Here is a 15,080-nt window from a genome sequence, read left to right on the forward strand (position 1 = left end):
ACTTGAGTTATCTTGCTAACAAGCCACAAACACAAAAGGTGCACTAGCGTGATGCAAGGACCCCCACGAAGCCGAAACTTGTACTTGACTTCGGCCTCAACAGCGGTAATCTGCCTGCCAAAAATCATGGACGTCGAATCATGCCTTCCAGAGTTATATCGCAAAATCCGCAGTTCCCCACACTCCGGCGAGACAATTTCATAGTCCTTCTGACGAAGACAATAAGGATACAGCAAATGGGTGTTCGAAAACACAACGATAACAGTTAAAAATGGACTAATATTGGTAGTTCAAGTATTTAGTCTTGAGAGTGACCCCCTAAGTAACGAGTTAATATTCAGACAAATTAAAGATGTAGACTATACAATGTTATTTTGTATTCCTGGGATGTCTGGCAAATGGTTGGCCACGCTTCACGGAGCAATGTATGGCACAGTATGCAGACACTGAGCGTAAACCGTGGGTCGGTGGCAGTACTAGTGTTATCTTGCTTTTTTTTGAGGCCTAGTAAATGATGCCGGGCGCTCTGATTACCTGGCATTCCGTGTTGTTTTTCATTTTCGTCCTTTTCGACATTCACTAAGTTAGATTTGATGACCGATGTTTAAATTTGAAGCCCCTAAAGCCCCAAACAGACACCATGTAAATAGCCACGGCTTGACGTTTTATATCAAAGCACGTCACGTTGCCAAATACCTTGAAAAGTCCTTTGCTGTGTGAAGAGGCAGACCACGAAACAGCGCCGCCCCGACCCCTCCGTCCACGACTCTCCTGACGACGTCCCGGGCCGCGACCGCCCAGTCCTCGGGCGAGAACTGCGAGATCTCCGCGGGGACGTACACGGGCGGGAACCCCTCCCTGGGCGGCGGCAGGACCTCCGGGACGCCGGGGCTGCCCGATCCCACCAGGAACCGCCTTCCCCGGAGTGGAGCCGGCGGCTGGCTGCTCCAATCCGCGGCAGTCTCCAACAGGGTCGGTGTCGCCGCCGCGGCGCGAGGCTTGGAGCAGAATGAGCGGTAAGAACATGCAGAATAGACGCGTTTCAGGTGGTGAATCCACGATTTGATCATTTTGGTTGTTGAATGAAAAGCCGGGACCTGTTTTTCGAGGTAGCCTCCATGTCGGGACTTTCTGGTTCATTCATATGCAAATCATACCTAGCCTGGCTGGGGGGCAGGCCCATAGCACACTGGACCCAGTAATTTAAACCTAAATGTGCCGCTGTAATACCTTAGAAAGCCACTAGAATGCCCAAATTCGAACTTAAACTTCATTTTTCACACTGCAAGCTATCTACAAAAACTGTACAAAAAACACCCACAGCAAAAAAAGGTTATCCCGTCTAGTCACATTCCGTCACAGAAAAGACCACAGCAGCTAAAAAAAGCAGATATTTCGCTGAAAACCACACCAAATACTTACTGTCCAAGCATCTATGTCCCACTCAAAAATCAAGACCACAGCACGAGATATCATACACATGCACCCCGCTGCAGCACATTACAAAACCGCTGGAGTACCCAAAATTGACCTTGACATTTCTTTTCCCAACCTCATCCTACCTACCAAATATCATAAAGATACATGCACCACACCCCAAGTTATAACCGATTACATAATCAGCAACCCCTATGTCAGTGGTGTAACTTAAACTTACAACCTTCTGACGAAGGTAATTAAGGGGGCACACCCCAGTTTATTTGGCGTCTCTATTGGAGGCTGCACACCCTCAAATCTAGCGACCGTATCTGGCGTGGAATAATTCGGAATGAGAATAACTGTATATTGGACGAAAGGATATCTCTTCAGCTACAAGACCAGCTGAGTTTGGTTTCTTCAACCTTTTTAAGTTTGGTAAAATCAACGGAAAAAACATTTTTTCACTCCAAAATTAATGCCCAAAATTGCGAATTTTCGCGTAGGATAATCCCATAGAAAAAATTTTCCGGCAGAAATGACTGATGCTGGCAGAAAGACCCAAGCCTTGACTATACTCGAGTAAATTATAAAGAAAATTCTAGTACTGTAATTTTCTAAACAGTCCACGGCGCGAGGGGTTGCAAATGCACCCCTACGAGGGCGCAGAGCGAAATCTAGGTCAAACGGGCGGATTACACTTGGCGCGCAAGGATACCCGGAAGTAAGGTTCGGAGCCAAAAGAAATTTTCACCCCAAAAACACCACTTCCTACACTCTTCAGCCATGTTAATGTTTAATGACACTTCGTGGCAGTTTATGAGAAATGTCGCCTCAAACTTGGACCCTCAAAACCCTTTCGTCACTTTTTTACAACGGACTATCACCCCCCGGTCGCGCAAGAACTGGGGTGTGCACCGTTAAGAAGGATGAACACCCGTTGGTTGCGGTAGGTAAATTTAAAGACATCGTTGTCGGGCAGGTTTATTAGGTTGCCATAAAGTTGTAGGCCCGAGGCTATTGACAGGATGATTCTGTCGATAGAGGGAAAATCGCACTATAGAAACATGAGGAAACTATTCTGATATAAACACTCTCAGTAACTACTGGCATCACTATGTTGGTCTGGTTTACAAACGGTAATGAAGTTATTTTTACACTCCGTGCACTACTAGTATACTATATTTCACAGATTTTACCTTATCTAACCGAAAGTATATTCATATGACTTTTGGTTCTTAAATTTCTTAAATTTTGGTAACGATATGGGCCTTTGGTGCCTGAAATAAAGAATAAATAAATAAAACAAAATATACTATTGTCAGGATGACACTGTCAAATGTACAATTTTCAGCCGGGATGGACTAACTGGACTTCACCACAAGGCTAACAATTTTCTTCCATAGGAACGACGATGCTGCAGGACGCCATGGAGGAAGGTACTGGACCTCGCCCTCAGATCGACAACCTCCACAGCTGCATTGACACCATGGGAGAGGGATGCCAACATGCGGTCGTAGCGGTCAGATGCAGCACTACCATCATTGATGATGGGCCTGGTAAAAAGCTCGAAGTGTGCGGCAGGGTATGGAAGACCCTGAAGAAGAGGCTGGCTGTTCCTGCCTGTTTCAGGCTGTGCCCACCTCGATGAGAGAAGTGTTTAAAAGAGAAGGGGCCGGCAGTCCTGAAGTAGCCTGGCCTAAATAAGGTTGGAGTCCAGGCTAGAAAAGATGCTGGGAGATATAGATCCCCACTGTTCCTGACATGCTAAAGTTAAGGCTCAGACTCTCTTTTGGTTGGGAAGCAAATCAGAACTGTTCCTCCTTTGTTCCGATCCCTTTCTCTGCTATTGTTATTTAATACGGAATGAACCACAGGGGATGGTCTTCAGCACCAAGGACAGCCGCAGTGCCTGTAGTGTGGTTGAGACTCTCCGTGCTTTGATCGCTCTCGTGTGCTGAACAAATTCAGACTCTTGTTGGTCTCACGGTTCAAAAGATACAACAAAAATCCTGTATTGGCCCTTAAACGGATCGCACACTAGGATTGGCATCCTGTTTTTTTTTTACGTTAACTGTTATAACTGTTAACGTTAACTGTTACATGTAACTTAATTACTTGCCTGAAGGGCCCCGCCTTTGTCGACCTCCTTGACCCCCACCCTCTGTCTGTGTCTTAAAAACTCTGACTGATAAAAAGTAAACTCTGACATGACTTTTACCGCTAACAACATATTCACAGTTTCCCTCCCAAACTTTGAAGATGTCTATGCAGTGTGTCGATCCGGTGCTAACGTTAGAGGGATCTGCCAGTCGGTCATTTTCTCAATGTCGTATTAAAATGTTCTTTAAAGATGAGTAGCTTGACAGATTTCCTACCACATCTGCTAACAGAAGATACAACGTGTCACAGAAGTGTTGTGAGAAGAAAGTTAGGCGCAGGAACGAAGGCTTTTTGGGGCACCAATTTGGTGTCATTTCTCAGGCACAGTAATGAGGATACGGAAGACAGACTGCGAGGCCCCCATCTTGCGTCACGATCCACGATCGGTCAGGCAGGGGTTGCCATCTTGTCGTGCACATGCAGGGCGGACTAGGACAAGTCATGATCACCACAAAGACAGCCCTCAGCCTCGCGGCTGGCGTCTGTGGCACGTTATTTCTGGGGTACTGCATCTACTTCGATCACAAGAGACGAAATGACCCCGGCTTCAAACAGAAGTTGCGAGAAAGTAAGTGTTCGTTTCTTTCCCCATGTCGCCGGGAGGGAGGGGGGCGCAGGCTGAAAATTCGTAAATTCACGGTAGTACATTCTAAGTAAGCGAATTAAAATCTGTGGTGTAGGTTATTACATCGAGAAGTGAGCAATATGATGATGACTTGATCCGTTGATGTTTACTTCCTTCTCTCGCGAAATACATAGAACGGCGTTCTACGTTCTGTCACCGTATGATATCATGACATCAGGGGTCATGAAAAAACGTGCACCCCTCGCCCCCCCTCCCCACCCCCTATCATTTCTATGTACAGTCTCCGCTTTACTTCTGCCCCTGTATGCCTTTTACACTAATGCTGAGAAGGCCTATACTTTATAACAACACTTCCCGTTGACCTGTTTTGCTTTATATATTATGCAGGGAGAAAAAGGCAAAAAGAGACCAAGAAAACACAGACCACGACAAAGGTAAGCACTGTTGAATCATGTCATACATATATAGACCCTTCAGCTATACTAATAGCAAGACAAGTGCAGAATACAACAGTTGTGAACTCAACCTTCCAAGTGATTATATTTTTGATGTAACAGTTATATGGTGTGGTAGTTGACAGTGTGTGTGTGTTTTGTTGTTGTGTTTTCTTTTTTTATTTCTTTACTTCATGGTTCACCACAAAACAAGGCTCATGAGAGCCACCCAAATGCTTTGGGTTATTGTACAGCCAGTGAGGACAGATGTTTGTACTGGGCAAGACCTTAGACTGTTATATTTGCTAAGAGTATGACTGATTATGATAAAGTGTTGGATGTGATTGTGTTTCAGATCCCAGACCTGAAGGACACAGAGGCTGTGCAGAAGTTCTTCCTGGAGGAGGTCCAGCTGGGAGAGGAGCTGTTGGCACAGGGTCAGTTCTACATTGTGTAGTGGATCAAGTACAGGAGTGGCATCTTCACCTTTTAATGGTCACTGTTGGCCTTAGAAATAGATGTGACTCAAATGTATCTGTAAATGGTGCTTGTAGAGATACATATTGCAGTTGTATGCAGGCAGTAAACATAGATTAGATGCTTTCATACATCTATGTGTTGTATGAAAACATAAGTTTGATACTTGTTTTTCTTCTTCTTTTGACACAGGTGACTTTGAGAATGGTGTCGAACACCTGACCAATGCTGTGGCCGTATGTGGGCAGCCGCAGCAGCTGCTGCAGGTGCTTCAGCAGACGCTGCCTCCACAGGTGTTCCAGATGCTCATCGCCAAGCTACCAAGTGTCAGTCAGGTAAGATAGGATGCTAGTTTTGGAACAGTTGTCAACAATATTCAGTTGAGGTGAACATTTGACAGTCAGTTAGAGGAAGTTCTTTGTAAATCTATGATGAAGCTACAAGAAGTTAAGATTCTATGTACTGGGTAAGACCAGTTATTTCATGGAAACCCTGGAGTAGCACAACTTGAATCACCAGAGAAAGAACAGAAGGGTAAGCTACTAGTAAAATGCCATTCATTCATTATGTATGATAGTCTACTTCCTGCTCCTGTTATCAGGAAATGACATCTTTTTTTTCTGCTTTACAGAAATTTGCATCAGCAATGGCAACAACAACCATGGATGATGAACTGGAGTAAATTTTCAGGCCAAAAGATGTTTGTATTGAGTAATTCTAGTGATGTTACTTGTGCCTGTAGATATAAATGGCTTACATTTTTCAAATATAGTTCTGAGATCTCTCTTCCATGTTCTAGGCTATATACTGTAGTTTGTTCTGCTACAGAGTTAACTCCTTCTGTACATGCTATATCCTAAACATGTAACAGCTAGGTTTTGTACATTATGAACAAAATCCAAGTCAAGTTTGTGGCTATTCCTAACCCCTGTAAGGTACATATAGTATTTGAATCTGGCATATATCTCAACTAAGTATACAACATCTACCTGTGGTTTTATCAAGTTACTGTAGTTCTCGAATTAAATGGAGTATGTACTATGAAGTTTAAACTTTTAGTTTGCAATTTTTCGTTGCAGAAATTGTGTAGGGCACAAGGATGTGACGTGTCATATGTATGTTTTGATACGAGATTTGTTTAGACAGTTGGCAACATACAACTTATTACAAAAGGCAGCTTACAGCACAAATGTGCTGAAATCCAGTTTTGCTTGTTATGAATCCTGCGGTGAACCTGAACTGTGTTGGATTTACATTCATGCTATTTCTCAAGAACTGTTCAAGAGGCAGGATTTGTCTGCTTAAACATCTTCAGCTTTGTGTAATACATTAATTTCCAGGTGAATCTTTGTTGATTGTTGTCAGATCTGTCTCATAATAGTGAGCAATAAATTCATTGCAAATGAATGAGGTCAGACATTCGAAGGAGATTCAGTCTGATTGAACCTCCTTGGACAAACTGGTTTTGGTGTTGAAGTGTTCACTTATTTTCTCGTAACCCCATCTGATTACAGGTATTGAAATAAAACCTGGTGAAACCCAGCATTATTTTAACTCAAAGACTGATCATCCCTTTCATTCCATTATTTGCTCTCTTTTTTGTGCATCTTGCGAATTCCCAAAGTGAGAGAATTCCAAGGTACAAGTAGATGAACATAGCTGGACTGATAGAAGTTGAAGATGTCTAATCTTGTTGTTTTGGGATAGGAAAATTGGGCTAACATAGACATGTTGAAATAATGAGTGTTGAAGTTATATGAAACAGACAAGTGTTATTTCACTGTTAAGAAACAGTTCAGGGTGTCCGTACCTGATTTTATGTCAGGTCATGTGCTACAGTTATCTTTTACATACAAACAGTAAAGAATGGCAAAGTTCTTCTATAACCTTCAACTTGTTAAGTATTACAACAGCATCAAGTGCTTTGTGTATAAAGTTACATGTTGGTGATTTCACAGAATTCTCTGTATTACTTGTACATCCATTGTAGATTATTGAAAGAGTTAAAAGGCGAGGTATTAAATAGCTTGTACACAGTACAACTTATAGACTAAAGCTGACATCAGGTTTTTGTGGACATGTAATTATAGTTTCCTATTATGGAAAATTTTTGCATTGTTCAATAAAAACAGTTGTTACATTGGATTTGAGACGGTGAGAATTCTGGCAAATGCTATACATTACCTTACCAAGCTCTGTGTAGTGTAAATTAATTTCATTTTGCAGTTGGGAAAATAAAAGACATTCGCAGTTTTTAAAGGTAGAGGTAGAAATGCAAGATTGAACATGTGTATTCAGTGTGATGAGTTTGCAGGCATAATACCACTGAACATAATTCACAATGTGCAGTAGCCTGCACAGTGTAAAGGTCAGGACCTGACACAGCCATGCTAACCTGTACATTGATATACAACTGAAACAAGAAGAATCTACAGACAAGAAAAATACTTATTTTTTTATGGCCACCATCTAGAACAGCCCTAGGTACACAACAGTTCCTGGAAATTCTACAAGCCACAAAATATCCAAAACCGGTTTCTTTGTCATCTAAAAGGGTACACCAGTAACCAACACAAACTGACTTTTATTTGAAACACCACAGAATAGAATGTTAACATGCAGAATAAATAACATTAATTCTTACATACAATTACTATGTCTGTCTCACATGCAAAAATTGTGATTGACACTTTGTTCTAGATTCTTATGGATTTGCTCTTCAAAATACAGTACAGTAAATACCGTCAGTAATTCTACATAGTATATTGTAACAGCAGGTACATTCAGGGGCGTCTGTCACATTTAATATTCAAATATCGAAAATTGTTTACAACAAAGTTAATGCAAGCTACCATTTCTACTTATCATCAATGTAAAATTTACTTTTCACATTTTTACAAAACACCAACAGTTTACGCATGAAAACATTTTCATGAGAATGTAGCAGCAAAAGATCATGAGCTGAGTTTGCCATCCAAGTCTTTCCTACCCTTAGATTTAGTAGCTACCAATAAAGTAAAATTTACCAGCCTGATCTTGAATTAATCTGTCTTTCCAACCCATGCAACTTCACTCAGTCACTTAACCTTGGCACTCCAATTTTAATCATAATGCCATTTCTCTGACACCTTTTTTTTAGAGTGATACAGGTTAGCTCTGGCTTCCTCATTGTCTTCTCTTGACCTTTCTGCTTGTTGTGGTTTTCTTGGTTTCTCCCCCACCAAACATCTTGGTGAAGAACTCTGACATGTCTGGTAGGTCCTTGTTGGGGGACAACATGTTCATGGACTGCTGCATCTCCTGAAAGGCATCACATGATACAGTAAGGACAATTTCAGGATAAAACTAGAAGTACTCTTGTACAAGCTTTTGTTCCTAGGCTACCCTATAAATGTTGTAGCTTTACCTCAAAGAAAGTACCGGTACATGAAATAACATCAAGGCAGTAGAATGGAAAATGATGATCAGGGTCAACTATATCTTCCTTTAAGACTTTGATAAATGTTTTAATCTACATTGTGTGTACAACAATACAATATGACATGGAGATCTACTAGTACATAGGCAGAATGAGTAAGCCCATATAGAAAGGTATCAACATCAACTCACCCTCTGCATCTCAGGGTCATTGGTGTTAATCATCTTGGGCAGGATGAGGAGGAGGACCAGTGGGAGGACCATCATGATCACCTGTGGGACAGGGAACATCAAACTGTCATCAAAACACGATCACATCTGGGACTGAAGCAGCAGAGGACGGTTGGCTAGGCACTGGGCAGCAGTAATGTACATCATACTGTTATAATATTCAACTAGCAATAAAAAGCCACCTTTGAATGTGCAAAATCTTCAAGCAAGACAAAAACTCAAAACCGTAGATAAATGAATGAATGATGCCAATTTAATTACCATTTGTATAATGTCACAAGAAAGAACCATGTCACATCTAACCTATACCCACCATATGGTTGAAGAGGAAGTCTGTTATCCTCCACTGCTCTCTTCTCTCAAAGTAGTTGATCCTGCCCTTGGACTTGAAGCGCAGGGGGTAAGGCAGGGGGTCGTTCTTCTGAATCTGGAGAAGGTTGACTCTCCTGGCCCTGATCTTGCCCTTGGCAGTGACGTCCACTCTTGCCGGTTCAAAAGACCAGGTTGGGCTGACTACTTCCACCACAAAGGACCCTGACGGCACGTACAGGGCAAAACTGCCATCCATCCTGTCAGGACATGAATACACAGGACCAAAGTCAGCACAAAATATACCAGACAAGTATTTACCTGCTGACAATCACTACCATTACACATGTTCATGTCTCTTTCTCCTAGGAACAGCACAGATTTGGCAACAAATTCCGCACTAAAATATTTTTCTTGCAGCCTCATATAATGAACGTACATGTATTTGCATCTGGTCAGAATACCAGAAATGATACAATCCTCATTATTTGTAGCATTGGTGCAATCAAAGCCCTTACCTGAAGAACCCAAGATAAGCCCCGTGGTCTACAATGATCTTGGCGTCCCCTATCCACTCTAGCGGCTTGAGCCCGGGCACCATCGCCTTCCCCTCGACTTTAAAAGTTGTCGGCGCTGCGCCGGTTCCATTTTCCTCTTCCCAGCCTGCTGATGACGACACTACCCCTCCCCCTGCCGACACGTCTTCTTGCGATAAAACACGTACAACCACTGATAGGTTCATTAAAACCAACAACATAAGGTAACCCCGTCCTCCTTTCGTAATCTCCATTGTCATCAAGCAGTCACGAACTTGTTTTAAGTTAAAAATTCAGTCCAAACAGCGAGTTCCTTCTTTCACAGGCCGCAGGCCGGTCACAGGATGGTTTGGAACTGCATGATGGGATTTTTTTTAGGCACAGTCCACTGCAGTTGTGGGGGTGACGTGATATTATTCGGAAACAGGTGCATATGTACGTTTATGCTAAGTTATGAGTGTCTTAAATGACTATGTCTTTTCGTAATGAAGTCTTTCGAGACGTTTTCTTTCTTTCTTAGTTCGACATCAAGTGCTCTGCTTGGTGATGAAAATGACGCTGCAAATTGGCACAAATAGTTTGATCATACGATTTTGAGTCAATGGTACTTAGTATTCGGAAACTTGACAAAAAGACGAAACGTTAACACATTTTCATAAGGCTGTCACACTCCTTAATAAGTTTTGATCATATTATGGAAGGTCGATACATTTTTTGTCGTTTAAAGACAATCTTACTTAACAACTCCATGTGTATGATGTCTAAATACATTAGGAGTAGAACTTTATAGTACAGTATCTGTAGAAGAAAAGTGACACAACTCGTGTGAAACCCACGTCGCATCCGAAGAAATATTTGACACTTTATTCAAGTGTTTCTCTTTTATCTGAGAATGAAACTTTCACCCGTCTACAATGAAAACGTCATCCAAAAAGATGCTCACATTCGTTTACACTACTAGTATCTATTCAATCCTCATATACGGGATCATCTATTTGCCTTCGGATCAGAATTATTAACGGGAACGGTCACGGCAGTTATCGTTCGTATGTACTAGTATATCTTATGACAGCGAGTCTGATATTACAGCATGATGTACACTGATGCCCGAGTGAATCGCTCGTATTGATGATGTCAATGGCAATGTCACCCGGTTCCACTATACTGACGTCACTCTCTCTACGTCACCGCACGGCCCGTCAATTCCACCCTGGTCAGCTGCAGGCTTCTCCATTGCAGGCGCTCCTGGAAATGACAAAGGAACCACAGATGTAATTGAACCATGCGTAAAGGTAGTGTATGTGTCTTAAATTTTATGTCTGTACGTTTTTGTTTTGTATGATACATGAATAGATGTTGGTGGCAAAATGGTAAGAATGTTGACATCTACTTATCAAGCATATACAATATGGATAACGTAATATGATAGATATTTTCCCAGCTCTGAGGATCCACACACCTTCAACCAGCTCTTTGGTGTCCACGCCGAGGTCCTCTTTAATCCACCTGGACACGACCGTGTACACCACACAGGTGAACAGGCACACGCCTGCGTAGACCCGGAACAGAACAACTCCGCCGTACCGATCGAAAAGAGCGCCCCCTATCAGCGATCCAGACGCCCAACCTGCGGAAGGAACCGAAATCAAAGTCACAAAACTAAGTTAAGTTGCTGCAAAAAAATAGTACAAACTGGTAAAAAAAAACTTGATTGATTTGCCAGAGCATTTCACAGTCCACAGGGGGCCACAGAGTGACAGATCTGTAACCACGATACCAATTATTTGGCATCCAAAGCAGTTTGGTAGTGACTTAAAAAGCTCTGGAATATGCTGACACTGGAACATGCTGCATGTCTAACCTACATCAACATATTTAAGACTACAAACGGAACTATCGCACGTGTTCTTACCTGCACGTGCTCATTGCTAAATTTGTAAGTTGGTACGAGAGGACGACACCTACCCACACCCATGAAGACGGCTCCCATGACACCCTGCATCGTCGCCTCCATGCCTGGCGGGGCGATCTGACTGGCGTAGGTGGTGGAGGCAGCAAACATGGCGCCGTACGTGGTGCCGTGCAGAACCTCCACCGGGATGGCCCACCACGGGTCCACCAGCAGAGACAGGAGCAGAAAGCGCAGAGCAAAGAAGAACAGGGCGACTGTGAAAACACCTTTGTGGCTGATCTTCTCAATAAGTTTACCCGAAAAGAAGAAAAACGGTACTTCTGCAATGCAATTAACAGTCAAACATAGACCTAACAGAAGCTGACTTCCTCCAAGGTCTTTTAAAAACCAGAAGGCAAAAGTTTCCAAGACGCCAAACGATGACCCCAAAACGAACAAAACTGACAGAAAGACAATTACGTTTTTCTTACATATCAGTTGCCTGATGTGATGTGCCATATTATGTTGTTCAGATTGGTTCCATGATTTAAACGTGAAGCCAACCAATAACAAGGTAACCATGCCGAAAGCCGCAAAGCTGTAGAATGCAAAGTCATAGTTGGACTGGCCGTTTTCGTCTCCCAGAAGGTCCGTAGAAAACCCAGAAACCGTCGCAAAGATGCCCCAGCCGATGGAGCCCCAGAGACGCTGCCGCCCGTACCCTTCCGTCTTCTCCTCACCCAGGGTCTGCATCGTGTAGGCATCAGACTGGGTTAGCACTGACGCGTGTATGGACAGCCCGGGAACAAGCAGCAAGAACAGCAACCAAAACGTCAACGTCCAACCCCCACCTATTTCACTGTCTCCCTCCTGAGTGCTGTCACATGTTGCCTCGGTACATTGACATACAGAACAACCATCTGTTAAGGTTTCGTTTCTTGGACAGCACATGTACAGACCAGTCAAATTTACAGCCAGTTCTGCGCTACTTAAGCAGGTAATTTGTTCTGTAATGTTATCTGCGGTGAAATGATTTGCTCCGCTCATATATTTACTAGAATTGCATGAAGGTATATCTAAGGTTCCTGGCACGTTTTGCCCTAATACGCAAGTTTTCCTGAGAGTCGTAGGCAAGCTTATTGTTTCAAGAGTGTAAGGGGTGCAGTTGAACTCGTCATTTGACATTAAAGTTGACGTCTGCACAGGAGGAACAAAGTAGGAGCAGAAAAGGAATGTGAGGCAGAGAAAGATAGACACAAGCAGCACTTGTTTATGTTTGTCCAGCCTGTCCGCCACGAACCCCAGGATGGGTTTGAAGAGGAAACCTGCGAACGGCTGCGCCCCGCTGATGAGCCCGGCCTGGTAGGCGGGGACGCCGAGATGGCGGATGTACACGGGGATGTACGGCCACAGACACGAGCTGGCTGCAGCGTAAAAAAGATGGAGAACAAACATGTTGTATAATCGTCTGTTACCAGTAGCCTGAGTGCCATCCTAGACTAGATAGGATATCACCCAGACTAGAATAACTCCCTTTATAGCATCCAGACAGCGGAACAGCTAGAGGATCAGCTAAGTATAACAGAGAGCCCAATACTAGTATGTAATAGTTCACTCAATACAGGTGTGTTTTGCCACAAGCTCATCAAGCTTCTCGGGTCGATTCCATCTCCTATCAAACCCATTAAGATTAACGCACTGTATGCACACCCACATCGACGCGTGACGGACATGACGACATAGTCATCCACGAAACACGCCACATTAATGACAGTTCGGAGACTCCTGGGCTCAAATACTGTGCAGAAGTCAAGAAATCTGATTCACTTGATCTACCTGAGCACAATAGTTTGTATTCATTCATCTATCTCACCTGAATGGAAGAAGAAGTAGAAGCCTTTGACAGGTAGAAGTCGCCTGTTCACCTCGCACGCCGGGAGAGGCAGACGCCGGTTTGCCGGACTTTCTGCAGAATCCGTGCAGGTCATGTTGTCTGCAGAAGGAGAAGAGTTTATCGCAAACTGACGACGGTCTTGTTTGTGTTGTGTTAACTTTCCATTAGGGTAATAGAAACATGAAATATGTGTATTATCTGCATGAGTTGCTTCAAACAAAATTTCCCAACACGCGCTTTGTACTTTGAACCTTGCCCCGTTACCCAACATTAGTTGATGATTACTCTCTTGACGGTCATAAAAATCATGACCCCATGCTACCCAGAAGAGTTTTATGATAGGTTATATCATTGCCATATGAAACTGCTGCATGCATTAGTCTCTCATAGAACAATGCCGTCTATGTACTTTTCTCACTATTAGACATGCGGTGCACATGACATACTACAACACGATTATCTACAAAATGGCACAAGTGAAAATATTATGACAAAATGCTATTGTCCAGTTGTCCTAGCTTAATAAATGAGAGCGCACCTTGAGTTGAAAGTACCAGAGCTGTTGTCTAACTGTTGGTTGCATATTCTGCCTTCAATACAGTCAGTGGCCAAACCGATGTAGGGTATGACTGGGTGATATCATGTGACCGGTTATATAACAAACTGTGGCACAGATGAGACTTTGATCTTAACTTTCCTGGGACTTGAGCATATCCGTAGCATGGTACCAAACATATCTGTAGCCTGAGCTCTGCTTCATATCTGTAAGTATCAACATGAAGACGACGTTCCTTGATTTATTTGTTGATTTTAAAAATGACGAATGTGACCGCGCGTCACCTGGAGTTAGTGCAGTTCGTAACTGTTGCGCTAGGTGCATGGCTGTATGTGTCCAAAACCACATCAATTACTCACTGAGAACAAAACTGTATAGATAACGGAACGTCAACAAAAGTGTGAAAATATTATTTCCTGAAGAAAGGCAGATGTGCTAGGTAATGACGTTTGGTTAAATGTATTGTGTGCATCAATGGCTCCTTGTTTATATCTCTACATCTATGTTCTGTAAGATAAGTGAGTAGAAAGTATAAGCCAAACATGTTTTCATATATTTTTAGTGTATTTCTTATTGTCCTCTATGTACAAACAAGAAACGATTATATTACCACGGCTTTACTTAATATATATACCCTTCTTTGATTACCTCGAATACTAGTATATAATGTCTCTCCAAGATAACAGAGCGACGTAGATTAATGTACGCAATGCACTATATACTATACTTTCAGATTCTTTCCCAGCATTCACCACAATGAACTTGGAAAGAAAATTTAAATACATATTGACTTGTGACAACCCCTACATGCTATACATAGGGATATATATTAAAGACTGTATGGATATTAGAAACGATTGTATAAGTTGATACCTATCTCATACTAGCCACCCACTTTTGTATTAGATTAGCCTTATGAAAATGTAGTTGACATGTATTTACTTACGTTAGTAGATGCCATACTTTGTACACTGTACAATTGTTGCGCAATAAAGTTATATATTTCTATCAAACAACTCAAAATAATGCGGTCGCTCCGCACGTACGTATCCTACTTTGAAGCACTCTGTTAAAGGAGAATCGAGACATGTACATTTGAGCAAGCTCGGTGAACAATCATAGCAATTACGTGTTTAGTATTCTTGTATTAAGTTTGGCCACCTGCAGCAA

General features: G+C 42.6%; 4 protein-coding genes across 4 annotated transcripts in view; 1 reads left to right on the forward strand and 3 right to left on the reverse strand.

Annotated features, from left to right (window-relative positions):
- LOC109482250 (clavaminate synthase-like protein At3g21360) overlaps positions 1-1,112 on the reverse strand; it is a 6,170-nt gene extending 5,058 nt beyond the window's left edge. The window contains exon 1 of the mRNA XM_019784942.1: positions 685-1,112. Within this exon, the coding sequence (XP_019640501.1) occupies positions 685-1,070 (386 nt within the window). The 5' untranslated portion in view covers positions 1,071-1,112. The remainder of the gene's footprint in view (positions 1-684) is intronic.
- Positions 1,113-3,919: 2,807 nt separating this feature from the next.
- LOC109482533 (mitochondrial import receptor subunit TOM20 homolog) lies at positions 3,920-6,636 on the forward strand. Its single transcript, XM_019785269.1, has 5 exons — positions 3,920-4,147; positions 4,553-4,599; positions 4,955-5,036; positions 5,269-5,411; positions 5,708-6,636. The coding sequence occupies exons 1-5, from the start codon at positions 3,997-3,999 to the stop codon at positions 5,756-5,758; spliced, it is 474 nt and encodes a 157-aa protein (XP_019640828.1). The 5' UTR covers positions 3,920-3,996; the 3' UTR covers positions 5,759-6,636.
- Positions 6,637-7,327: 691 nt separating this feature from the next.
- Positions 7,328-9,942, reverse strand: LOC109482532 (ER membrane protein complex subunit 7-like). The gene is made up of 4 exons (XM_019785268.1): positions 9,552-9,942; positions 9,038-9,293; positions 8,686-8,766; positions 7,328-8,376 (listed from the first exon to the last, which is right to left on the reverse strand). Exons 1-4 carry the CDS (start codon positions 9,827-9,829, stop codon positions 8,242-8,244), a joined length of 750 nt encoding a protein of 249 aa, XP_019640827.1. The 5' UTR covers positions 9,830-9,942; the 3' UTR covers positions 7,328-8,241.
- A 542-nt stretch (positions 9,943-10,484) lies between these two features.
- On the reverse strand, positions 10,485-14,041 carry LOC109482349 (major facilitator superfamily domain-containing protein 6-like). The gene is made up of 5 exons (XM_019785032.1): positions 13,893-14,041; positions 13,334-13,453; positions 11,535-12,884; positions 11,029-11,196; positions 10,485-10,814 (listed from the first exon to the last, which is right to left on the reverse strand). The coding sequence occupies exons 2-5, from the start codon at positions 13,446-13,448 to the stop codon at positions 10,729-10,731; spliced, it is 1,719 nt and encodes a 572-aa protein (XP_019640591.1). The 5' UTR covers positions 13,449-13,453; positions 13,893-14,041; the 3' UTR covers positions 10,485-10,728.
- Positions 14,042-15,080: the final 1,039 nt, after the last annotated feature.

This window comes from Branchiostoma belcheri, unplaced genomic scaffold, assembly GCF_001625305.1.
Source record: "Branchiostoma belcheri isolate BF01 breed outbred unplaced genomic scaffold, Haploidv18h27 scaffold6, whole genome shotgun sequence".
Taxonomy (NCBI): domain Eukaryota; kingdom Metazoa; phylum Chordata; class Leptocardii; order Amphioxiformes; family Branchiostomatidae; genus Branchiostoma; species Branchiostoma belcheri.